Raw genomic sequence first — 27,545 nt, 5'->3', positions numbered from 1 at the left:
AGATAACACACATAGAATGCTTAACACAATGCTTGGCACATAGTAGGAGTTCAGTGAATGTTACCCATTATTACTAATTAGTATCAATTATTCTTGAGAAGGGGAAGGAGGAACTTCAGTGACCTGCTCTTCTAGTTGCAAGTATAATTAGGCCAGGAAAGTCAGGGAGGAACAGATCTGGAGTGAAGGCAAGAGAGGGGTAATCATCAATTTTGGTTTGTCCACACCACACCTTCTGTTTTGACTCTGTAAGCTACTTGCAAGGAGATGTGCAGAGACATGTGGAGGCAATGGTGGTGCTGGAGGGAGAATGGGGTTTGGCATAGACAATAGGATTGTTGTAGGGGATGACAGAAAGCTTGGTCATGGATGAGGTTGTCTAGGCAAAGAGTATAACTGAGAGCTGAAGAAGGTGTAGCATTTTTGAGAACCTTAACATTTAGAAAGTAGAGAAAAAAAAGTCTACGAGCTTGATGAAAATAGATGATCAGGGATGCCTGGGTGGCTCAGTGTTTGAGCGTCTGTCTTCGGCTCAGGACGTGATCCTGGAGTTCCAGAATCGAGTTCTGCATCGGGCTCCTGCATGGAACCTACTTCTCCTCCCTCTGCCTATGTCTCTGCCTCTCTCTGTGTCTCTCATGAATAAATAAACAGATAAATAAATAAATAAATAAATAAATAAATAAATAAAATCTTTAAAAAAAGAGAAAACAGATGATCAGAGAGGTAGAAGGAAACTAGGAATATAGGAAACTACCTTAAAATTACTGGTCAATAGATGATCTGGTTGAAGTTGGGGTACCCCTTTGAATGCAATAGAACAGCATCAAAAGATTGCATAGTTTAGTTTCAAAAGCTATTCACATTGGACTTTCTTCTACCTTCAGTCTAGTGTGGTCTGTTCATTTGAGAAAATTTCTGCAAACAGAAAGTGAAGTCTCATATAGAGATGATGAAACTGAGGCTTTTGGGTGTTCTGCTCATGATGGAGTTTCTGGCTCCTAGAGCATTAGCATCCCATGGGAATCAAGGACTCAAAGATCTGAAAGAAACAAATCCAAAGAAAAAGAAGTGACTTGCCCAAGATCAGCCAGCTGGCTTTCTTATTTGTGCTTTGCACTTGAGATCATGTGAGTTAAACATGAAATGCCTTGTCTACATTTTTTTTTGGAGTTGGACATTAAACTCTAGAAGACACCAGCACTGGCACTCGATTCAAAGCCGCACACCTTCTCCTGGGATTGGGGAAGGGATCCTCTCACTATGGTCCCTGTAAACTGAAAGAGCAAGATCCCTCACAATAGGGGCTTCAGAAGCCCCTGGCTCGGCAGCCAGTGAGGTAGATGATGACACTTAATTCACTTGTGGTTTCTCTACCTTGGCCAAGGGTGGGGTGTTTAGAAAAGAAGCAGAATCATTTCTTAAGGAAATTGAAGCTCAGTTCTACTTGCCTGCTTGCTGCCTTCCTCCTATCTCTGACTCTCCAGGGCTGGGGGTGGGTGCTATGTCCGTTCTCCGAATGCTTGCTGTGCATCACAGTTTTCCAGGAATTTCAGGACACAGGAATTTTCACCCAGCTGTGTTGTGTGTTGCTGTTCAGCAATCTGAAGTTGCTTATCCAGCGTAAGTCAGAATGGGGAGCCTAGGGAGGAGGGGGAACGCCTTCGAACATTTTTCTAAGCAGAAGAAATTGAGGTGTTAGGGGCCCAGCTGGCATGTGATAGGAACCAAGAAATGGAACCTACGTGAGCATGCATGCTCACATGAAATCTCTTACTGATGATGTTATTCCAAAGGCACTCCTTTCCACACCCTTCCACAATAATGAATACTTCCTGAGGACCTACTGTGTAGCAGGGGAAGCACGAAGGTAGAGCAGTGAATGAGACAGGTAATTAGCTGAGCAATTATCAAGTGATGGGTGTTTTGGAAGGGGAAGCATAATGTAACTGTTGCTATATGCATTCAGGGGTCTCTCTTCATGCCTGGCAGAACAAAGGCAGTGAAGTTCATGAGTGTGCTTAAGATACTCCAAGGAATCCCAGGAGGCCCCGGGCTTTTTCTTCTGGACCTTGTGCTGAGGCTGGCTCTCCCAGCCTGAGTCTGCTGGTTGCAGACCACAAGGGGAGCTGGTGGGCTCAGGGCTGAGTTTAGCTTAGTGCTCAGCTCTTATCACACTACCGAGTATGACCTCCATGATGCCATTTTAATTTCATGGAAATCTTATGATTTATCATTTGCTTGTTTTGATTGGCTAAATTTGATGAAGATGATGATGAAGAACTAATCTTCATGTCAGGCATTGGCTAAGTGCTTTCAAATGGAACATCCTTTAATGGGTGTTAAATGGTAGTTTAATGGTAATTTATGGTTAAATGGTAGTTCTCTCAACTACCCCTGTGAGGGAGGTTCTTTTGTTTTGTTTTGTTTTGTTTTTTTTTGGTTCTTTTGTTTTTGACTGTAGATGAAGGAACCAGTGTTGAAGAGAGAAAGCCACCTATCTGCCTAAGAAATGAGCCTGAGTGCAAAAGGGGTGTGTGTGTGATTACCCTATAAGGTGGTTGCAAATGTGAAATGAGATAAGGAAGGCAAAGCAAGAAGCAGATTGATTGTCAAATAACAGGATGCTCAATCAACAAGAACTATTATGGCTATCGATCCCTACATCAGGCTCCATGACGGTCACTACTAGCCAGTTAGTTAGAACTATCTATGCACCAGGCACTGTTCTAAGCACCTTACATACCTGAACTCATGTAGTATTCATGACAGTTCTCTGAGGAAATGCTGTGGTATTCCCATTTTACAGAGGATATGCTGAGGTCCAGAGACATACACTTATTTGCCCAAGGTCACACTGCCAGTCATTCTCCACTGGAAGCAGTCACTTTAACTCCAGGGCACCATGCTCTCAGCCATAATGCTACATGGGAGGTGTTTGCACAGCTCCAAATCCATGGCTGTCTTACATGAATTCCTGAAACAGAACAGGCAGTTAATTTAGCCTCCAGGGACCTGCTTGTCTCTTCATCCATTCTTCTTCCCTTCTCCTACACCAGTTTCCTTTTTTTTTTTTTTTTTTAAGCCAATGCATAGCTAAGAGGAAAACTGAGGAGCGGTTTGTTCTACTCATTCTCAAGTGGGGCCTCTCAACAATTTTTAGAATAAAATGATAATGTCATGGTTATTATGACAACAAGGAAAAATAATAGAAGAGCCCTATGGAAGTAAAAGTGTTACACACAACAGACAACAAACCGTGGCTCAGATCTTGATTTTCTCCAATTCAGCCCATCCCTCAGACTCCCACTCCCTGGGAGAGGACCTGCTATTCTGTTCCTTACCTCTAATCATCAACCTCCTATAGGCCTCAACTAGAGGAACTATCTACCCAACTTATTCCTAATCTCTGTCAGATTTCAGCTCCTCTAGAAAGCCTTCCTGGACCCCCATGCCCAACCAACTCCATCTAGACAAAATGGCCTGTCCTGGATTCCTGTAGCATCCACCCTAGTTTTAAAAGTGCAAGATACTTATAGTAGGCCACTCTGCCTTCAGGTGGCTGGGGGCCTGGGACTGGAGCCCAGGTATTCTAACTCCTAGCCTGGCATCCATTCCTCTACATCATGATGAGAAGGGATAGATGGCCCAAGTGAACTGGCTGATTCCAAAGAACATGGGATGCCAAGCATAGTGTATGGCCAAATTAGCTGTGGTGCCTGTCTTGGTGGAGTTTGCTAGTTAGAGGAAAATAGCTGTGGAAAACTTAATCCAATATATGCATAATTATAATGGCAATGAGTGCTACAGATGGCAAGATCAGGGTAGGGGGAGATCTCATGAGTACAAGGTGCACAGGGAGGCCCCTCTGAGGAGGTGACTGTAAAGGTGAGAAGGAACAAGGAAGAAGCAATGGAGGTGGGCAGCATCTCTTCATTGTCACTTGTTTGGCCTAAGGACAAGTGAGATTAGTCTAATATCACTGGCAGGATATGTCTCTTATTTGTTTGGAATATGGTTGATGCATAATGCAGTTGGAGGGAGGGAGGGAGGAAAAGAGAGAGGACGGAGATGGGGAAAGGGAGAAGCCTTCAGTGTGATGGGATGAGGACACCGATTGTGTCTGGTTAATGGGCATATACATGGACACCTCCATCCAGAGTTCAGAACCCTGTAGGTAAGGATTTGGGGATAGGATCTCTGTCTAAAGGAAGCTCTGTGTGGAGAAGGTGAAGATGAAAGATTGTTAGGACAAGAAAGTCAGGGAGTGTCGTTAGCTGCCAGTCCAAAGACACTTGTTCCCCAAATAGCCACACAGCATGAGGGCCACCCACAGCATTTCCAAACAGCTGCCTTTCCCCCAAAGCGTTGACTTTCTTGTGTCTGCCGTCCCAGGCACTCCTACCTGCCATGTGTGTTTTCATAGTACATGAAAAGGAATAGGGGGTTGCCCTGGTCAATTCACACTCTTCAGTTGTTACCAGGGACATTTATATTCCAGAACATATAAACAACTCTCAATTTGGAGGAGTAGGGGTACAATCTGAGGCTGGGAATCCGTTTGATTCTAAGTGCCCTATGCTTCCTGGATTTAAGGCTAACATGTATTGAACAATTGCTATGTTTCAGGCACTGTGTGAGTAGCTTCATTTTTTTTTTTTTGTCCCAGTTTTACTGATAAGGAGATGGGAGCACAGAGGCTTTCCCCAAGGATCCTCTGTGACAGACATGCAAAGGGACTAGAATGAAGTTTTATCATTCTTTAAGACAACAAGAGAAATAAACATAATGTAGGAAGTTTCTTGTAAAGTCACTTTTTTTTAACTTTGAGGTTATACCCTTTTAATTTTTGATATTAAAATGCCTTTTTAAGAAAATGTGGTAAGACAGGGGTGCTTAGGTGGCTCAGTCGGGTTAAGCCTCCAACTCTTGATTTCAGCTCAGATCATGAACTCAGGATCATGGGATTGAATCCTGCTTCAGGCTTCATGCTCAGCGTGGAGTCTGCTTGAGATTCTCTCCCCCCTGCCTCTGCTTCTCCCTGCACTTGCACACTCTCTCTCAAAATAAATAAATAAAATCTTTAAAAAAAATGGAAAGAAAAAAATGTGGTAATACAAAGCATCAGTCTGGGTTTTTGCTTTTTCTGGGCAAAATAAAAATACAGTTATCCTATGTTAGTTTCCAAAATCACTAAATTGCTTGAATATATACTAGGAAAGTAAAATCTGTTAGTGTGACAATTATTATTGCAGGCCATAGGTAGTTCCAATGCTGCTTTCCTCCTATGAATAAAATATTTGCATAATTTTATTCACTTTTTATTCTGATCTTTTATCAGAAAAAAAATTGCAAATGGACAGGACCTCTGAGATAATATAATTTATTTTTCTTAAGCATTTATCAAGGTGTTTTGTTTGCACAGTTTGACCTTGAGATATTTTAACTCTATGTTGGTGTAGTCAGGATTATACAAACACTGAAACATTTTTATCAAAGGAGTATTTTTTGGAGGCAGATGATGTGGGGCTCATATGATCCCTCAATCCATTTTTTTTTGTTCAGCATACTTAAACCATTTCTTATTTTTCCAATTCATTTTTATTTTACTGAATTAATTTTAACCAGATCAATTCTGCTCCATGTGTCTTCTACAATGAAGATTTGATTCATCGATCAGTTATTTTTTTGTGTGCCTATCAAATTTTGCTTATATAGCTTCTGCCATTGTGAATGCTCTTTTGTGGTCATTATTTCTACCACATCTAATTTTCTCACATCAAGTTTGCCAGTCTAAATTTTGTCAAGAATGTTTGATTCTTCCCTCAATTTTTTTAGTCAATAACAAATTTTACCATGTGCATTTTTAGCTGCTGTCAGTTCCATTTTGTGTTGATTTTTTCCCCTGACAGGTCTGATTTTTTTTCCAGGTCAATTTTTGCAGTTTGAATACTCACATCTTCCTATAACTTAAGCCAGCCTCTTTCCTAATGATTAAAACAACAACAACAACAACAACAACAACAAACCCAGGTCCAAAACATACTTGAGGGGTCAAATATTCAGAGTCCACATATCCTGTGTCCCTTAAAGAGTCCAGTGACCCAGGATTAAGAAATCTGCCCAAGGTCATATATCAAGTTCATTGCAGAGTACTGTGGGCTATTTTAGCATATACAACTCCACTAGTTCAGTGAAGGGCAGACTCAGAATGTAAGAGTGGAACAATCTTGATGGTGACTTTCCTCCTCCTACCCTCTCAGTCTCTCTTCTGAGCCTCACAGAACTTCCACTATCCCACCTCTCTGAGAAATGGCAGCTGGGGCCACAGTTCGAAGCTTCTTGGCTTCTCCCTGCTTCCCAGCTAGGTCCGCCTTAAGCTGTGTGTGCACTGGGGTGGCATGATTTACAAACAAGCAGGACCAAAAAGGAAAAATCCTCTCTTGTGGAGAATTAGGTCAGTGGCAGAGTTGGGGAGGGGAGGGAATCCAGACCTCGTTCTGCCATCTTTTAGTTCACCCCACTTGCCTGAAGCAGTGAGGGCAGAAACCTGCAGTGCTATTGGGAAGCAGACATCTGGGCTTGGGGGTGAGGAGTGGGGGGCAGTGCCCGTGCATGTGTTCTTGTGCAGATGCGTGTGAACATGAAAGCAGTCTTTTTTCCGGCCCCTCGGGACTCCCTTTTCTTGCGCTGTATTTGTCTGGATTACTCTAAGGGGGATATTAGTGTTGTCTAATAACGGCCTCAGCTTTATCTAGGGATTTGTGTGATTAATTCCCAAGCAAAGTACAGCGGATAGATTAGAGCTCAGCCTGTGTGGTGGGTCTACACCCCCCCATTCTCTGCCCCTTCTAATTGGTTTTGGGGGAGGCTCTCCTCTCTCCTCCTTGCCCTTATAGTTGAAGGCTCTAGCATTTAGGCCCCCACCATAGGGTAGCAGAAACCATTTTCCATTACAACAAAGCATGAGTGAGTGTCTGGGAAGACCGTGGAATCTCCAAGTTCATGCTCTTGTTCCTTTTTTAAAGTTTTTATTTATTTATTGGACACAGAGAGAGCACTAGCAGGGGGAGCAGCACAGGGAGAGGGAGAAGCAGACTCCCCACTGAGCGGGGAGCCAGATGCAAGGCTCCATCCCAGGACCCCAGGATCATAAACTGAGCTGAAGGCAGATGCTTAACCAACTGAGCCACCCAGGTGCCCACTCTTGTTCCTTTATGAAAGCTGCAGAGATTTGGCACTTGCTTTACTCTCACAGTTGCCACCACTGTCTTCTTAGTGCTAGATTTTTTTTCCTAGCCCTCCTGTCAGGGCACTGGCAGCGCAGTGGGAGCAGCAGTGAACTGCAAAGTGGATGACCTGAATTCTGGTTTTAGTGTTAACATGTCCAGCTGGATGGACATGTCAATGACCTGGTCTCGGGTCTTTGTCTCTCACCTGAGCCTCAAAGGATCCTGTACCACTTTATCCCACTGATGACAATTACAATGAAAAAACTAACTATCCGGTTATTTGTGGCCCATTTCCCCAGCTAGACCTTAAGCTCCAAGAGTGCAAGCCCCACATCTATCTTGCTCATCTGCCATCCCCCCAGTGCCTAACAGAGTCCCTCAGATATGGGAACGTGCTTTGGATACGTGTCAGTGGAATGAACCTGTAAAACAGAGACACGGATATGCTTGGCACTGTAGAGTTCTTTCACTTCTGAAATTCTCTGTGTCTCTCCTAATCTGTTTTCTCTGAAGCAATCACATAAACAGCCCCTTTTTAGTGTTCTTACCACCTTTTTAGCTGTGGCACCACAGAGGTTATAAGATAAAAATGGTAATTAATAATAATAATTTAACTCAAAAGGCATATTACTGATATATAGATTCAAAATTCCTTCTGATATATAAAATACTCCCTACTGATATATAAAATATGAACTCCCTCTCTGCTTGCTTCATCTCTCTGGTTCCTGACAGTGGAAGCCCCTGCCTGGGCTTTTGAGTTCCTTCTGTCAGGGCCTGTAGGATCTTGTTGAACCCTTCAGAATAGGACTAGTCCTAATTAGTAGGCTATATGTATGGTTCTCAGACTCAAAAATGATTCTTTTAGGTGCAGAGCAGATACTGTACTAATTTCACATCACAACACGCCATACTTTTCCAGGGAAGAAGTCAACCTTGCTAATTTTCTGAAAATGAAAGACAGGAGACTGTTTAAGGGAAAGCAGAAGAGTTGATGGGACTTCATAGTGAGCCTTAGGGCTACTACTTTCTTCTGAGGTTCCCAGTTCATTAGAAACTCCATTTCTCAGGGCAGGAATCCTTGGGAAAGCATTTAGTTGAAAGTCCCCAGCTAAGGAGTCAATATATGACCCCCTCTTGAAGCCTGTGGCAGACACTCCTAATCAATCATGACCTCCTTTTCTTTCCAAACCCATACGTGTCCTCAGAGTCTTTTTTATTTTTTTTTTTTTATTTATTTTTTTTTTTTAAATTTTTTTTTTTTTAATTTTTATTTATTTATGATAGGCACACAGTGAGAGAGAGAGAAGCAGAGACATAGGCAGAGGGAGAAGCAGGCTCCATGCACCGGGAGCCCGACGTGGGATTCAATCCCGGGTCTCCAGGATCGCGCCCCGGGCCAAAGGCAGGCGCCAAACCGCTGCGCCACCCAGGGATCCCCTCAGAGTCTTTTTTAACATATTACTCCATAAATGTCACACACACACAAAAATGGAACTAATGTGTGCTGAGCGTTAGGCATTTTAGATGCATTTGCCTGTTTTGATCCTCCTGATAAATACAAAATTGATATAATAATCCCCATTTTACAGATGAAGTTTAAGTAATTTATACAAGGTCATATAATAGCAAAGTTGGTATTTGAGCTCAAAGCTCACATGCCGCCACACCTTCCAGGGAGCCCCACCGTCATCCTTGTCAGTATGACCACTGTCCAGTTATGATGAAATGTTCTCACAAGATTCTCTCCACTTAATTGTTGCTCTGGGGACCACTTCAAGGTTTCTACAGCAAAAAAACTTTGAGGCATTCTCTGTCAACCCTAAATCCTGTATTAGCACTAAGTGTAATGGTAGGCCATATAGGGCTACCCTATCATGTTTATCTACTCTCTTAGCTTATTAGATTTACTATTAACTGTATCCAGGGTGGTAGTTTTTTGAGTCTCCAGTGCCTAAATTGGTGTCTGGCCTGTATAAGTGGTCAATAAATGTTAGCGATTTCAAATTGAACCTGACACAAGGTTCACTATGGGAACAAAAGGGGTGAGGATAAAGGCTTATAGCAAATTAAAGTCTTCCCAGCTGTTCTGAGCCTTTTTCAGGCTGTTCCCAGCCTTTTTTCAAACTGTATTCCATGAGATGTTACTATAGGTATTTTACAGAGGGAGAAGTGGGAGAAGTGTCTGGAGTTCAAAACCATTTGTAAAATTGCCTGCTATATCCTCTCTTGGACTTCACAGGGTATCTTAGTGTAGGTTAGGTTTTCTGAAGTCTTGCCAGAGAAACTTGTTTATTTTTGTTTAATTCGCTTGTTTCTAAATTTATTACTTGACCACAATTTGTTGTTGTTGGCAAGGAACTCCTGTTCGCATTTTGCTGGATATTGTAGCTTTGTGAAATTCTGTTCCGGATATGTTGCCTCAACATATAATCCTTTCTCTGAAATATGGGTCCTGATGTCATGGATACTCTAATGTATTTAATGACCATTCTTTTTTATTATTCAAATATAATATACACTGGTATATTAGTTTCAAGTGTATGATATAGTGACAATTCTATACATTTCTCAGTGCTTATCAGGATAAGTGTACTCATAATCCCCTTTATGTATCTTACTCTAACCCCATCCACTCCATCCCATAACTCATGATCCCCTTTATGTATCTCACTCTAACCCCATCCACTCCATCCCATAACTCCAGCAACCACCAGTTCTCTGTATTTAAAAGCCTGGTTTTTGTCTCTTTGGTTGCTTTTGTTCTTTAAATTCCTCAAATGAGTGAAATCATATGATATTTGTCTTTCTCTTATTCACTTAGCATTATACTCTAGGTCTATCTATGTCATCACAAATGGTAAGATCTCATTCTTTTTTACAGATGAGTAATAGTCCATTCTGTATATATGTCACATCTTGTTTATTCCTCTATTAGTGGACACTTGGGATTGCTTCTATCTTTTGGCTATTGTAACTAATGCTGCAGTAAACATAGGAGTGCATGTATCTTTTTGAATTGGTGTTTTCATTTTCTTTGGGTGCATACCCAGTAGTGGAATCACTGAATCGTGTGGTAATTCTTATTTTTAATTTTTTGAGGTACCTCCATACTGTTTTCCATAGTGACTACAGTTTGCATTCCCACCAACAGTGCACAAGGGTTCTTTTTTCTCCACATCCTTGCCAACACTTGCTATTTTTTTTAAGACTTTATTCATTCATAGAGACATAGAGACATAAAGAGAGAGAGAGAGAGAGAGAGAGGCAGAGACACAGGCAGAGGGAGAAGCAGCCTCCACGCAGAGAGCCAGTTGTGGGACCCAATCCCGGGTCTCCAGGATCACGCCCGAGTCTCCAGGATCACGCCCGAGTCTCCAGGATCACGCCCTGGACCGAAGGCAGCGCTAAACCACTGAGCCATCTGGGCTGCCCACACTTGCTATTTCTTATCTTTTGATTCTAGCCATCCCAGCAGGTATAGGGTGATATTTCATTATGGTTTTGATTTGGATTTCCCTGATGATTAGTGATACTGATCATCTTTTCATGTGTCAGTTGGCCATTTATCTGTATGTCTTCTTTGGAAAAACATCTGTTCAGATCCTCTGCTTGTTTTTTAATTGGATCATTTGTTTTTTGGTATTGAGTTGTATAAATTCTTTATATATTTTTTATATTAACCCATTCTTGAATACATCATTTGCAAATATCTTTTCCTGTTCAATAAGTTGTCTCTTTGGTTTTTTGTTTGTTTGTTTGTTTGTTTTTGATGGTGTCCTTAGCTAATGACCATCAATTCTTGCCACTGGAATTGGCAAGGCCACACCAGTTTCTTGAAATTTGCCCCCATGCCTCCAGGATCTAGATTTGGGCAGTTGACCAGTGAGGGAAGAAACAATTGGGAATGGTACTATGGGAAAGAAAAAGACTTTGAATTCAGAGATATCTGAATTCAAATCTTGGCTACTGTGTATGAGTTAAGTGAACTTGGGTATATTCCCTGAGCCTTGGTTTCCTTGTTTGTTTAATTGGCGATAATGACAGTATCTATATCAGGATTAAATGAAGTCATATATGTATACAACGCTGCTATAGGAGGACTTCATTAAACAGCAGAGATTGTAATGGACAGTGAATGATCCCTGCACTTGTCTTCTGGGTCATATTTTTAAGTTTCTTTTATAATATCATTGTGAGTAGGTACCTTATTTAATCTTTCTGATACTAGCTATGATAGTGAAAAAAGGTTCAGGGAGGGCTGTGAGTTGCCCAAGGTCACAAGTTGGTACTAGGGTAGAAAGTCAGGGCTCAAAACTTGGGCTTCTCTAAGCAAAATGTGGTATACACATACAATGGAATATTATTCAGCCTTGCAAAGGAAGGGAAAACACTGCATGGGTGAGTGTTGAGGACATTATACTAGTGAAAGAGACCAGTCACAAAGAGACAAATACTGTATGATTCCACTCACATGAGGTTCCTGGACTCATCAATTCATAAAGACAGAAAGTAGAAAGGTGGTTGCCGGGGGCTGGGGAAGGAAGTGTGGGCAGTTATTGTTTAATGGAAACAGAGTTTTAGTTTTGTGTGATGCAAGGAGTCCCGGAGACAAATGGTGGTGATGGCTGCACAACCATGTGAATGTACTTTATGCCTCTGAGCTATACACTTAAAAATGGTTAAGATGGTAAACTTTATGTTATGTATATGTTATAACCACAAACAAAATATTTTGGAAAACAAAAAAATGGGGCTTCCAATTCCAAAGGCAAGGCTCTTTCCTGCACATAACAGCCCCCTCTAAAAAGGAGTTGGTGGCAGGGGGGGCTCTTCTTCCAACGGCCTTTGTACTGAATTACAAAATTTGCAGAACTCATCTCTGCTGAGAAGACCCACTTGCTTCTCCTAGGTCATTCTTTCAATTGGCACAAGCCCAAGGAGAGTTAGTCTTTCCAGAGAGCAAGGAATTCTTGGAAAGAGGGCAGATCCTTGGTCATGTGGAAACCACTCACATCAAGTAATAATGATGATTTGCTAACATTGATTAGTACTTCCTCTGTGCCAGACACTCTCCTAGTGCTTTTACATAATTAGCTCCCTGTAACCTTTACATCAGTCCTACAAGATAAGTAGACTTTCCCCATTTTACAGATGGAGAAGTTAAGACTCAAAGAGGTTAGTTAGCATGGCTGAGCTCATATACAGTGTGTGGAAGAGCCAGGAAGTTTACTCAAGTTTTCTTGACTACAGATCCTGCCTCTTAATCCCTGTGCTATCTGCAGGAGACAGGGAAATTGAAGATATCTGTATCTCAGCTGTTTTTCCATGAGGATTGACTGATTTCTTTTCTTTTTCCTTCTGTGATGCACTCCTCTCTAACCTACCAAGATGAGAGACATCCTCTCGTTTAGGTCAGTTTGTCTCCTGATTTTGTGCTGTTCTCTGGGATGTAGGTGTGTACTCTTCTCCTTGAGGTCATGCTCATCTGGGGAGGATGATATACATTTTCTTGACCTAGGAAGTTGGCCTTTGTGCTCTATCTCCTGGCTCTGCCCACCTGCTATGAGGACTTTTCTAAAGCCTTTTGGGGTGGGAGCCTATTGCAGGTGCCAACCTCATGGCCAAATACTGGGAAGTCCTATTTAGCTAGAGATGCCTTTTGTTTGCAAGGCTTAATCAGCTGGATAGAAGTTCAACTTGGCCCTTTCAGTTTACCAGAAGTATATCAACAAGCCCAGGGACATTCATAGTAGCAATTTCAGTGTTTATTGAATATTTACTCTGTGCCTGGTGTTGTGCTAAGCACTTTATATGGATCATCTCATTTGACCCTCATAACAGTCACATAAATTAGGTACAGTCAGTTCTGTTAGAAAGCTTGTTTTGAAAATGCAAATTTGTTCCAATGTGATTGATATATTAGGAGATGATTTGAGCATAATAATTTTGCCTTTGATTATGCATGATTTTGTCCACAAGAAACATGAAATAAAGGCAGGAAACTGTAGCCAGCTCAAACAGGCTGTGTGAAAATAACAAAATGCATACACCTCAAAAGCTTGCGTGCTTTTTCAGTTGTGTGTGCTGTGAGCCACACCCATGCACATCTGGTGCTATAACTCTGTCCAACATCAGAGCATCCTTCTCTCATTACTTGGCAACTACTCACAAGCTTCCTGTTTCCACAAGCACACTTCAAGTCTTTTTCAAGGGCTCTACTGATTGTAGTGCTTATATATTCCTTTAAACATTTATCACATGTAAAACTGGTTCCTATCTTCTGTTATGGGTCACAGATGAGATTTTTGGGGTGTCATGCCCCAACTTCATTTTCCCTATTAGCTTTGTAGTTTTTACTGTGTGATTTTGTACCACATAGTGACTTTTAGAAATGTACACATGCTTCTAGCAGAACTGACTCCACTGCCATTATTTTCATGTGGACAAAGTGGAAGGTAAAGCTAAGCAATTAGATGAAAGTATTTGTAATAACTAGTGGTAAAGTCAGGATTCAAACCCCAGATTGCCTTACCCCCGTGTCTGTGCTCAGAATCCCTAAAGCATTAATTAAACCAAACCAAAAACTGAATTGATCTTTGATTGCATGTGTAACAACTAGACTCCTTGTTCCCCTGTCAGTTAAGCTCTGGCTTCTCCAGCCAGAGCCACTACAAGTATATTAGAGGCCCTAAGGTATTTGGGCACAGTAATAACCCAGCCATGGGTGTGCCATCCGTGTTCCTTCCTGCTTTGCAGCCCACTCCTCTCCCTGCTTCTGCCGTCCAGGCTGGCTAGCACCTGACACAGCAGCTACCTCTCTGCTCCATCTTGCAAGCTGGAGTTATTAGCATCAAAGAACAAAAGCAAACAGCACCAGGGCTTGGGGTGTGTGTGTGTGGGGGGGGCAGTGCTCAGTCTTCTACAAAGGCGGATAAATGGGCTCTGTGTTGGGGCTGAAGCTAATACCACCTGGCCTTTTGTGGAGAGACATCTCTTCCTGTGTTTGAAGAGCTCAGACACTGAAAGCTGGAAAGAGCCCCAGAACACAGGAAACCCAGCCGCTTCGCTGCTGGAAGTTTGCTTTAGCTCAACTAACGAGATCATTTCTGTATTTGTTCCTGAAGTAGAGGGAAGAACTTTGTGCTCACTCTCCTCAGGGACAAGAAAGGATAGGCCACTGGAGAGATGCAGTCCATGCCTTTTTTTTTTTTTTCCTCTCCTAATGTTGTAGTCAGGGGGACTTCTCAGTTGAAGGCCTGACCTGATGCTTATGGGCCTGGGGCAAGAACAGACATGAACATCTGCCTCCCAATGGGCAGCCTCCCTTCTCTCTACTTCTAGTACCATGAAGATCCTTGTGAACATTTGTGATGACACCCCAGCTTGTAGAAATCCACAGCTCCTGTATATTGCTTTCCCTTGGTAATTTTTTGACACTAGTATACATACATCAGTGGATTGGTCAGCTTTTGGGAGAATGGACCCCAGTGAATTTGGGGCAATTTGGAAAAGGAGTTCTGAGTACCTGATTGTACTGTACAAAGAGGTTAGTGTCCGATGTTGCTGCTTCTTGGTGGGAACATCTAGTTGGCCTTGTGGACTCCTTAGATCCTGGGGTGGGATATAGCTGCAGAAGAAGCAGAGCATGCCCCTTTACAGCAATGAGCCCAGTACAAGGACTCCAGTTGGCCACACCTATGATCATATTGCATTTGGCCCCTTCCCTCTGCCCTGGGCTTTGTCTTTTTGTCATTTCTGTGAGATGCCCTATATTCCTATCCCTCATTTGTACCTTGATGGGTCAGATGGTACCTGTCCTGGTTTGCTCTTTTATTCAGAAAGATAGCTCGACCCTTATTGGATAAGCTACTCTGGATATGAGATATATTAATAAGATAGAGCCTCCTCTCTGGGTCTTAGTTTCCTTATCTATATAACAGGATGAATAACATTCCTTCCTGTAGGGTTTTGGTGAGAATTAAATGAGATAAAGTATATAAAGCACCTAGCACAGTGCCCAGCCCCCAGAGAATATTTGATAAACATGAACTTTATTATGAGTTAGTGCTTTGTGTCAGGGATATATAGACATGACCCCATTTTATTCCTCAATTACTCTCTGACATGTGATGCTGGACACAGTAATTGGCTCAGGAACAGACACATGACTTGAGCTAAACCAGTGAGAGCCTTCCCAGGGAATTTTGCCAGAATTACCAGGAAATCAGCTGCTCTCTTTTCTCTAGTGCTGCCATGTTTTGTCTTTGTTACCACATGGGGACAACTGCCCTGGATTGTGAGGGCAGTGCAAGAGAAAGCAGTTGTTTTTAATTTAGGAGAGGATTAAGACAGACTCAGGCTCCAAAGCCAGCTCTGATCCTCTGTCTATAGGCATGTGCCTTAATTTCTCTGAGCCTCACTTTTCTTGTGTGTAAATGCAGATACCAGTATCAATCGAGATGAGTTATTAACCATTCAATACATATTGCTGAGTACTTACTGTAGAACAGACCCAGCTTCGACACTGGGGATACAAGCAGTGAATGAAACAGACAAGACTGCTGTCATGAAGTTTGTATTTCAAGGGGGTTATAAATAATAAAAGCAAAGACCCATCCTATGATGTCAAATAGTGATTAGTGCCATGAGGAAGGAAACAAAGAGTAAGTGGTAGAGAAGGGTTCCTAAGGAAGATCTTTTTGAGGAAGTAATATTTGAGCTGATACTTAAAGAAAATGGGAACTGTCTAGTATATGTCTGACAAAGACCATTCAGCCCAGGGGCTAGCACATGCCAGACTATAGGCAGGACCTGATCAATTAGTGTTAATTACTTCTATTGTGATGGGGTGAGGGGGTGGGGGGGACTGAGGACTGGCTCTCATGACCTTGTACTTCCCTATTCTGTCCCCCTAACTCTGGCACTCATGCTGCTCTTGGGGAAAAAAATTTCTGATGAAAACAAATTCTGGCCCAGTCTGGGGCTATCTCTATTAGGAATGCCATGCTCAAAGCAGGGATTGGGGCAGCATCTCAGGAAAGGAAGGATTTGACCATTGCTGTCACCCATCACCTACTATCTTCAGCATCACAACCAGGGAAGAAGTAAATTAGGGCATTCCTACCTTCACTCAGTCCCCCTTAGATGCTTATTCCATATTAGACAATAACCTTAGCCACGAATGCATAAGATCAGCACACTTATTTTAAAGTTCAAAAGGAAATATTTTTCCTATAGTTTGGAGAGATCTGGGTCTTCTAACCATGGGGGCAAAAGGAGGGACCCCTCCATATGCTGCTGTTGTGTCTATAAAACAGAGCTCAACCAGGGAGCCTTCCTGCCTTCCCCTTCATTGGGCTACATAATCTCACAAGGGAGGAGTCTGAGATCCCCCCACTTACTACTTGCACACATACCCCACACCCCTGGAGAAGCTCTGGGGAGTGTAGGGCAGGCTGCACAGCCAGCCTCCTGGAGGCGAGGCCCAGCCAAACCTTTTGGGACCCCACCTGGTGAACTCTGTCTTGGGTCTGACCTATTTTCTAGGAGAGAAAATAGAATATAGATTTAAATGCAGTGGTGCTCTGGAAAACTACAGGCCCAGCAGTGTGAGAAAATAAAACAGTAGGGGGGAGCAGAGGAAGTGCTGGTACGGGTGAGGATGCCACCTCTCCTGAATCAATCTTACCTGGTTATCAACTGCCTTTTCTTCTGCAATTTGCCACCCTTCTTTTCCATTAAAAAATTGATGTATGTATACACATTTACATATTTATCTTTCCTCTGAATAGTCCTGGGTCCCGGTGCTGCTCCCCCAGACACAGACTCAAGCCTGCAGACCAATAGTAAGTACAGACAGAGAGAGCTCTGGGGATGGTCACCTTAGAAGTGGGACTGCAGCAAGGCAAGGAGTCAGAAACACCTACAGCTGCATCCTGGGTCAGCCTTCCTTGCTGTGTGACCACAGGAAAGACTTTTAATACCCTTGTCTTCTCACATATGAAGGTGACAAAATTACTTGCTAATGTTGAGGGCTTTCTAAATGTAGTTACTATTCCAAGCTCTTCACAACCACTCTAGGAGGTAGGAACTACTATCAGGCCCATTTCACAGATGATAAAACTGAAGCACAGAAAACTTCCAGTACTAACCCAACATCTACATAGCCTCTAGACCTAGAGCCTGAATCCTGGCAATCCAGCTGTGGATCTCCCTCTTTGTGCCAATTCCTATGACCTGGCCTGAGTCACATGACTACACTTGGAGCTAAGGTGGGGGTAGGGGTCATCTTTACCAAGCCACATGGATTAAGGGTGGGAATGGATTCTGCAAAAGACAGCTGGGACTTGTTACACAAAGAAGGGATAAAGGATGGGCAGACAGTATAAGAGATGAATATGGTTGAAATTCTGATTCCCCCCTACACCCAGCAGCCTTTGCCATTTTATTCTGTTGGTCAGAATTGAATGTGGAGATTCAGGTTACTCTCTGCTTCTTGGGCTGGGGGCCAGGTGACACCATGTGTCTCTATTCCTCAAGTTGGACACAATGTGCAGAACTGCCTTCAGCTCAGTGACACAGCTAGAGATGGAGCCTGGACCCTGACCCCTCACTGAAGAAGGATTTTCTTAGTGTTCTTGCTGCCCCTCTTTGGCAAGAAGAGATGCTATATGTTTTATGCTCAGGACTAGAACTGAAGGCAGTTAAGACTTCAGGAGGGAATGGAATTTTTTGGACTCCTGTTCCTGTTCTCCTACAATCTTTTAAGTCCTCCTTGCCCCACTTCCCAGTGAGGAGGAGAGGGGAGGAAAAAGACCGAAGGGAGGGGAGGGCTGGAACAGACACCTTCATTCATAAGTAGAAGAGTTGAACTGAAATCACACACACACACACACACACACACACACACACACACACACACACCCTTAATTCCTGTGGGCTCTTGGTGTTTCCAGGGAGCCATCTGGTCAACATTTTTTGGTAATTCTGTCTGTGGTAATTCAAAATGGTAACAATCAGCACAGCTAACATTTATGCAGTGTTTGCCTTGTACTCAGTTAAGTGGTTTACAAGTATTTAATCTTGTAACATTGCCATGAGGGAGGTTCTATTTTTTTCCCATTATATAGCTGAGGAAAACAACTCAAAAGTTTAGTGATTGACCCACAGCCATTCAGTAAGCAGAGATTTGACAGACATATCTGTCTCCAGAGTTAAATATTCTAAACACAATGTTCAAATGGGTAACTTAGTATTGAAAGAATTTTGGGATTCCAAGGTATCCTGCCTCCTTTGGGTGTTTGTGCCCCCAAAGAGCATGTTTTCATGAACAACGGTGTTGACAATTCCACTGCTGAACTCCACCGCATGTAAATAGTTTGATATCCAGTTTAATGAAAGGGTATTTTAACGACCACTATTCTAGGCAATCCATCAGGCACAGTTAATTGCCCTGCTTAGTTATTTATACAGAATGTTTTTCCTTCCCACCTCTTCTATTTTGCCACTTTTCTTCTTGCTGCCACTCCACCCCTGAATCTAACAACTCACCAGAAAATCTGAAAGGGGGTGTGGCTGAGGAATGATTCAGAGCTCTCTTGAAGTTGCTTTGGGCAGATACAGCTTCTGGGGGAATACATGGTGTGGGCTGGAGAAATGCTTAGCTGTTGCTATGGATTTGCTCCTCCTGGATGGAAGGATGTGAGGCCACAGCTCTCTTAGGTCAGTGCCTGGCTTGTCCTGGGGCAAGAATTCTAGTTCCTATAGAGCTGCTGAAGCTTTGCAAATCTAATTGCAGCAACTTAGAAGCACAGTAGATAAAACCTATGGCTCACTCATAGGGTAGCTAGGAGGACCTCCCCCATGGCTCCAGGGTGTCCACTTTAGGCTGCAAACTGAATTTAGGTCCCATACGCCTCTGAGGGACCTGGGTTTCCTTTGAATAAATGTTGAACTGAGTGGGATTCAAGAGGTCTAGGGTCTTATCTAGTCTCTGTACCTGAACTAAGTGTGTGACTTTGGGCAGGTCTCTCAACCTCTTTCATCCCCCATCTTAACCAAAAATGAATTAGGTGAGATGATGTCTGTGAGTATCCCAGGGCTACCATTCCTGGTGATTCTAAGTGAGTCACCAGGTTTGCTGGAATGGCTAATGGTTTCCTGAAGCAGGAAACCCCTGTTCCATCTCCTCAGCTGAAGCATATCCTTTTGGTTTGGGTCTAGAGGTTTTGACAAAGGTTTAGCTTGCTCTTGATTGGCTTCTCAGCAGGATTTTATCTTATATTTGAGAGTAGGAGGAGGAGTTTGTGTTCAGGAAGATGATGGGAGTGAACCGTTCTTCATTTTTTGAAAGTTCATTGGCTTAATTCAAATGTCAACCTTCCTAGGGCTGGATGTTTATTTGTAGTTGTCAAAAGTGATTTCAAATGGCAATTGCTGTCATTAATGATGGGGTGAGAAGCCAGGAGAAAAATTAAAGGGGGAGGCAGAATTTCAATTTGTATGGCAAATGATCTACTCACACACAATCTCCTGCATACACACTGCTGTCTGTGATGAAGGATGGTCACTGGGAATACTGGAGAGAGAGGGGATTATAAATGTTTTGTTATCTTCTGTCCTTCAGTCCTATATGGTGACTAATGCTGCAACTTGCTCTTAATTCTCATGGCTCTTTTTCTTTGTTCCTCAAGGGAGTGGCTTATTATTTTTTTCTCCCTGTGGGGAAACTTGCTTGATATGTCCAGTGTTCTGTATCTGGAGGCGAGGAGGATTTGCTTGGGTGGTGTTATGCAGAAATCAACCAGAATATTTTAACCAATATTCTTGCAGGATTCCAGTCTGCTTCGTGCTTCAGAGCCCTATCTGATTCCAGGATGATGTCTTTCCGGACAGATGTGAAGCTCACCTCTCTTGCTACATGCACAGTGGAAAGGGAATTTGGTCCCTCAGCTTGCATGGATGGTTTTTGGGTGAAGGTAGAACTAACTGCTCAGAAGCTGAGTACCTTTGGGGTCTTGCATGAACATGATAGTCATGCAAGGACATGTTGCACTGTGTGTGCTTCTAACACTCTTCTTCCTTTTTCTCCCCCTTTCTCTCCTCTGCCTTTCCCTCTCTTTGAAAATGCTGCCACAGATGTCAGTCAAGGTCCAGGTAAGTCCCTGTGTTTGCACAGCTGCTGTGGAATTTCCCCTCTGTCCGATTGTGCATGGTTTGATTCTGAGTGAGACCTTTTTCTAGGGACTCTAAACAGAACAGAGATCTAAGTACATTGTATTTTCATTGATTTGGGTTGAGAAGAAATGCCTTGAATTGATAATGTTTGTATTGGTTTTGCAAACCATTTGAAAACCAAAGGAATGTGGTTCCCATAGTTATAAAATCACTTCCTTCTGATTAACATTTTTGGGTGAATCAAAGAAGTGGAAAATGAGCATTTTGGGGAAAATATTTTTTAAAAATATTCTTAAGATATGAATTCTCCAATTTAAGACTATTCTTTGCCTTATACATAAATCTACTTCTATAGCTTCATGTGGTTGAAAGTTGAAGATATGACATACTTAGCATGGAAAATATGTGGGTGAAAGGAGTCTTCTTTCTTTTTATTCTAAGAAATGGCTTTCTCCACACCACAATGAAATTAGCAATTTTTAAATGGTTATGTAACTAATACATGTTCACTGTATTAACAACAAAAAAGAAAAAAGAAAAAAGGAAGTAGAATGGTTTTTGTCAATGAACAAATGGAAGAACCATTCTTATGCTAATTGTGCATTTCTCTTGTTAAAATACATACTCATCCAGAGTTCTAATTGTAAGCATTGTATGTGTGTCCATGTGTGCACACACACATATGTATACACACATACACACAGGCTCATATGAGAGGATACAATCATATATAGATAAGAAGTGTCAGGTGACTTAGAATGATTTGGAGACTGTTCTAACCTGGATAGAATTTTGAGTTAAGAGTAATTAACCCTACCAAAAGAAAAGGGAATATCATCGTTCTTAGCTATTTTCACATACTTTTTCTTGTTTAGTTCTTGAATTCTTATAATATCAATACAAGGAGTAGGCATTATTATATCCATTGTAATATAATGGAAATTGAGGGCTGGCAGGTTAATCCATTTGCCCAAGGCTGTAGGGCTCATCAGAGGTAGCACTGGGATTTGAACTTGGGACTCTGGGTCTCCAAAGCCCACCCACACTCCATTGGAACATGCTGAAAATTCCATCACTGAAAATTCTCATCAATTGGAGGTCTTGTAAATATTTTCTAATGGGACTAGTGTTTATTTTTGCTTAGAGATAATGTGATGTTTTCATTATTAGCACTCCTCTTTCCAAATGGATTCATCCTTTTTTTTTGACTATCTAAAAGAATCAACCAGACTTAAGAAGGGTTTCTGACTATAATCTATATGATATATTACATAGCATAAAGGAATAAGAATAATAATCTCCAGCTAAAACACAGGGTTTCCCTGTCTTTGTTTTCCTCTGTGCACACCATTCCTTTGAAAATAAATGATGTTTGAACTGATACGTAGGATTTCCTAGGAAGATAGCATTAAATTAATTTTCTATTTAATAATATTTTACTCAAATATTTATTGAGAACCTACTGTGTACCAAGCACTGTTCTAGGCACTAGGGATAAAACAGTGGACAAAACAGAAGACAACCCCTATACTCTTAGAGCTTTTATTCTACTTCAGGGAAGACAATGAACTAAAGAACTATATATATTCACACACATATTACACATATTACATATATGTATATATTATATATATTATATGAGAGTGTGGGTGATGAGCACTAGGGAAAAAATTGAACCTGTTAGAAAGGAAGTTGTTAATTTATAGAAGATGGTCGGGAAAGGACCTCTCTGTTAAGATGATGCTTTCTGGAACATTTTAAGGTGGTGAGGTAGTAAGCCTAACACATTAAGTTTTGTTTGTAAAAGTTCTACTTAGTTTAATACCTCTTCCTCCTGCTTACTGGCAGAGATGTGACTTGGGGTCTCCACATTGGCTTGTGTGTGTTGTGCCCTGCACAGGGGCTCCAGGTGTAGGGAATGAGCGGAAGCTGAAATCCAGCCTGCATTCCTCTTGCCAAGCCTGCATCCATGGTGCTGCCTCTGACTTGGGGGATGGTTGGGGGCGCTTTTTTGTAATTCTCACAAAGGCGCCTATGGGTCCTGGATGAAACAGTATGGCAGAGTGAAATGCCACAGACACACAGGTTCCTGTCTGTCTTTCTAGAGGGTGGAGGTCAGTGGGTGACCTTCCCTTACATAATGGCAACTGTAACTAGCCCCATACAGCCCCATTTCAGTTTTACAGTCATTATGTCATCTTATTCTCTTAACCCTCTGAGGTGTGTTCTCTGAGCCTCATTTTTCTGCTAAGGAAGTTGAGGCCAGGAGGTTAAAGGATGTGTTGAGGTCACTCAGACATTGAGTAGCTGGTCCAAGAGGGAATTCCAGCCTGATTACAAATCTTGCACTCTTTGTGCTGCCCTTGAGGTGTTGAGGGCTGACTGCCAATCCTGTAACTCCCCACCCCAACCCATTGCTTTCTAGTGGTTTCTGAGCCTGAAGCAGATCACTAGTTTAGAACCTTAACTGGTGGCTCAGGACATAGCTGGAGGCAGCCTGAGCTGCCTGGCCCAGGCTGAGCTCAGTGGCAGCCTCCCGCCTCTCTATGCCCCTGGCCAGGCAGCATGGAGCCAGCAGCATTGTGGCTCTGAAACAAGAAGTCTTTAGTGGTTCTCTGATTTTTTTTCCCCTTCCCCACAGGAAGACAAATTGGGGATTTTATGAGCTAATGTAACTGTTTACCCAGCGGCTGCTAGAAGGTGGTGAGGGACAATTGATTATTTTTACATGCTGAGGATATTGGTAAGAAGTAACCTACTGTAAGATGCAGTTGGAGATGGGACACAGCAGGCAGCACCTTCCACAAGGTCCAGGAGATGGGTTGGGGGTGCAGAGAGACTGTCCTAGAAACACCCAGGAGAAAAGCTGCCAGTGATACTTCACCAGACTTCCATGTGGGAAGATCCACAACCTCTCCTCCTAGTCTTTAGGAGGCAGTTTTTAGGATAATCAAGTAGCATCAGGCATTTGTGGTGTGCTGACCAGAAGGAGGAGAGGGACACTCAGCTGTGATTTAACTCTTCACGTTGATCCTCCCAGGCAGGTATTACCATCCTCTCTCAGATGAGAAAAGTCTCAGAGAGGGTCAGTAACTGCCCACAGTCTCCAAATGCGAGTACAAGACAAGGATCTCACATCTGTCTGCCTCCAAAGCTTGTGATCTTTTTTCTTTGAAACCCTGGCATTTCCAAGGCAGAACTGTGGGCCAGGGGTGCTTCTTATCTGTGTCTGTATTCTTTCTGGGCAGTGCGTAGCACATAGTAGGGCCACAAAAATATTTATCGAGCAGAGAGTATAGGAACAAATACCAGGGCATTGTGAGTCTGTAGGGTCCTGAGACATATTGGAACTCAAAGAGTATCCTGTCCAAAGAGTACAACTATTTTGCTTGTCAGAGGAGGAAACTGAGACCCAGGGAGGGGATGGGGCATCTCCAAGGTCAGGTCACCCATTTGTGGCCCAGAGGAGACCCCAATTAGGCACTTATCCTATGCCCCTGGCCCATTGGGATTTGTCATTGGTCTCCCTGTGCTGCCTGGGGCCAGGAGTGGATAGTCTCAGCCCCCTCTGTACCATGCCGTGCCTTCAGCTCTCTCCCTGTTCCTGTGTGTGCCAGAACTCTCTGCCAAGGGAAGAACAAGCCCTTTGGAGGTGCTGAAGAGAGTGGGGTAGAGGAAGGATCTAGGAGGCAGAGAACAGTTCTGGGGCCTGTGGGGGTAAGACCCCTCACTTCTCCCACCCCCCGCCCCCCAGTGCTTCTCCCTCCAGCCATGATGGGCTGTTTATGGTGCTCCAATGGCAGTCTCTCTCTTCAGAAGGGATAATTTCTCAGGCTCTGCCTGCTGATTAGAGCTAGAATTTAAATGAATAACTGTGACCTTGTGGAAGTGCCCTAGTTATTCAGAGGCCCGATGAGGAAATAGGCCTCTTGCTTAGGTCCATCAGAGCCTTGGCAGGCACAGGAGGAGGGGCTGCTGTCTGCCAAGGCCCAGAGGAGGCCTCAGCGTGCTGTTGCCCAAAGCAACTGATGGCCTTTGCTGGAGCCTCCCTCAGCCCGCTCTTGATCTCTGCCCTCCGTGTCTTCCTCCTTCAGTTTGAGTCATCTCAGGGCTGTCCTTGAAGAGGGGACCTGATTATTTATCCTGAGCTCTGCCCTGTCTCCAGGGAGTCCAGTCTGAGGGATGCTACTCTGAACCCGAAGTCGAGATAGAGCACTATTGTGTCTGACTTGTGTGATGAACACAAAGGGTTTTCCCTAGAAGTTACTCCTCGGAGGAGAGCCCCCAGAACTGTGACACTGGCCTCACACAGGAGCTTGTTGGAAAAGCAGAATCTCAGGCCTCACCCCAGACCTGCTGAGTCAAAATCTACTTTTTTACTAAGATGTTTGGGTGTATACACATTAACGCTTGAGACACACTGACCTAGAGTGTCTAGCTTCTCCTCCCCTTGGGGGCCAGCGGGGCCGTGTCTACTGAGGAAGATGCCCCATTCCTTGTCTCTTCTGCTGGGCACAGCACAACATGTCCATTTTCTGGGTTGACAGGAGCTGGGAGGGGAAATGGGATGAGGGAAGGGAAAGGGAATGAACACTTTCTGACCAGTGAGCTTGTGACCATCACTGTTCCAGCACTTTCCATTTAAGAGTTTACATACTGTAAGGCAGGGCAGCTCAGGACAGCACAGGGTTCCAGTAACTACTGCTCAGGGCTAACTCCAGCCCACTGCCAGCCTTCATACGGCCTTTCAGCTACAGTTAGCTTTTCACATTATAAATAGTTGAAAGCAGTCAAAAGAATAATTTGTGATGCACACATCTTATGAAATCTCAATTTCAGTGTTCATAAAGTTTTATCAGAACACAGGCATGCTTATTTGTTTCTGCTCTGTCTCTGCCTGCTTTGCGAAGGTGGGGTGGAGTAGCTGTAGCAGAGACCGTGCAGCGTGCAAAGCCTGGGAAGACTTACCATATGGACATTTACAGGAGAAGTTTGCCACCCTTGGGTTAGAGCACAGACTTAGAACCCAGATGCCTGGGTTGACATCCTGGCTTTCTCCCAGTAGGAACAGTATGACCTGTTTAAGTTACCTTGCCTTTGTGGCCCTACTTTCCTCATCTGTAAAATGGTGACAGTAAGTACCCACCTCACGGGGCTCTTGTGAAGATTAAGTGAAGTCTTCAGAACAGTGCCTGGCATATAGTAAGCCATGCATAAGTTAGCTAGTATTATAAGTTAGCTCATTTGATCTTTTCCATGCATTTTCACTTCACATATGAAGGTGGCCTCAGACAAGTTTAAAACAAAAGACATTCTTTTGCCTGTCTTGGTCTCCCACACTTCCGAGGCATGCTCCCAATACTGTGGTGGAGAGCTCCTCAAAAGACATCTGCTGTGCTCCCCTTGTCACACATTCTCTCCCATCTGTCCTGATCATTATGCCTTCAGTAAAGAGGTCCCTCAGATCCTGGCCAATACTGCTGTGAAGTAAGGCCAAGGAATCCCACCAGGGGCATGGGGTGCAAGGTGACCCATATTTACAGAGGTCCCACTGAATGGCAGGCATCCATTGTGGATGAAGAACCTGCAGTTCTAAGATGTTATATCCTTTTGCCAGGGTCAGAAGCAGGTATGGTAGGTACCAGGATTGAAACACATATCTGGGATTTCTCCTCTGTCATTCTTCCTCCTTCTGGCTCTGCTACTTTCTCTGGGGGTTGTGTGGCCTTGGGTAAGTCATGAAACCTCTCACAGCCTTAGGCTTCTTTTCTTTAATATGAAGGGATTGACTCAGGTGGCCTCTCAGGCTTCTTTCATTCTGGGGATCTATGATTAGGCCCCCGACTGAGATACCTCGGAGAACAGCAATCAGGAAGATGCCTTCTCCTACACCAAAGACTTACAGCTCCTAACTCCAGTGGTAACCATAACATATTTTGTCTTTTCTTTGCTATTCTTTTGAGCAGTAGTCCCATTTACTTTTCTCCCTTATTTATTAAGGAAAACATCTGACATTGTTTGAACTTGTATTTTGAGCCAGGTGTTTAAAGTACTGTTTTTGCATGCATTTAATTGTTTTGACATCCTCACAAGGTAGATATTAATAATATTAGACCCATTTCACCCACGAACAAATTGAGGCTCAAGGATGTTAGCTCATAATTCCACCCAGTAAAAAGTGGCAGAGCAGGATGCAAACCCTGGCATATCTGGCCCTGGAGATGACTCATGGGGAGTTCCATCAGAATGTCACTTCACAAAGGTATACTCTTGTTCACTCCTTCTGTGCTCTGGGCCTAGAATGGTGCCAACATATTATAGGAATAGAATAAAACTGGCTCAATGAATAAATAATGCCTGGGACTCAGCTCTTAGTTTTACTTATTGCTTCTCTGAAGGAAAGTCTGCTTTTTGTATAGGGGCTCACCCTGAGATAGAAGGTAATTGAATTTTATTCAGTGCCCATCTTGGGCTTGGGTCAGTGGAGGATGTAGGCAGTAAATAATCCACCATGGCTGTGTGTAATTGGATTGGAAGGCGGCCCTTGGCTGGGCTAACAGTGATCAGCTTCTAGCCAGTTGCCCACTGGAGCCTGGGAAGACCCCCTTGGCTGCTGTAGTGCTTCTTGATGAATAAGTGTGAGTACGGAGCTGCTTCCCAGCCTGCCTCCAGCTATAGCTAACTCAAGGAAGTAGACCACGGGGTCTTGATGCCTTTTTTTTTTTTTTAGAGGATTTTAAAATCATGTCCTTTACTATCCTGGCAAGGCAGATCCACTGGGGTGCTGGTTATGGTCCCAGTTTGTTTCTCAGTTCTGGAGGGCAAGGTCAGAATTAGAAAACATCATTAGAACTAGTCTCGATGGGATAGTACTGTCCCCATCACTGATCCCACCAAACGTGTGTGGTGTGTATTTATTGCTCCAGTGACAAACTGGCATTGGTGGCATTAAGAAGAAGCAATTCATGCTAAATGCATTGTAATGTGTGGGAGAGTCTCATCCAAAGATTCGTATCCTCAAAATGCCATTGGTGAGTTCACAGAAAAACTCTTCTAGACCAATTCCCTCCTTGTACATGTGGGGAAACTGAGGCCAGAGAACTTTCATGTAACTCAGTTAAGTCACACAGCTTG

General features: G+C 43.2%; 1 protein-coding gene across 3 annotated transcripts in view; it reads left to right on the top strand.

Annotated features, from left to right (window-relative positions):
- The window catches only part of NRXN3 (neurexin 3), a 1,543,117-nt gene that overhangs the window by 78,909 nt on the left and 1,436,663 nt on the right, over window positions 1-27,545 (top strand). For 2 of the 3 annotated variants that reach the window (XM_041758643.1, XM_041758640.1), the window contains exon 3: window positions 20,373-20,390. The exons of the other annotated variant lie outside the window; for it this stretch is intronic. In XM_041758643.1, coding sequence (XP_041614577.1) covers window positions 20,373-20,390 — 18 coding nt within the window. The remainder of the gene's footprint in view (window positions 1-20,372; window positions 20,391-27,545) is intronic. 3 annotated transcript variants of the gene reach the window in all.

The sequence above is a fragment of the Vulpes lagopus genome, chromosome 6 (assembly GCF_018345385.1).
Source record: "Vulpes lagopus strain Blue_001 chromosome 6, ASM1834538v1, whole genome shotgun sequence".
Taxonomy (NCBI): domain Eukaryota; kingdom Metazoa; phylum Chordata; class Mammalia; order Carnivora; family Canidae; genus Vulpes; species Vulpes lagopus.
The sequence above is the reverse complement of the archived record's forward strand: the minus strand, read 5'-3'. Positions and strand labels throughout refer to the sequence as shown.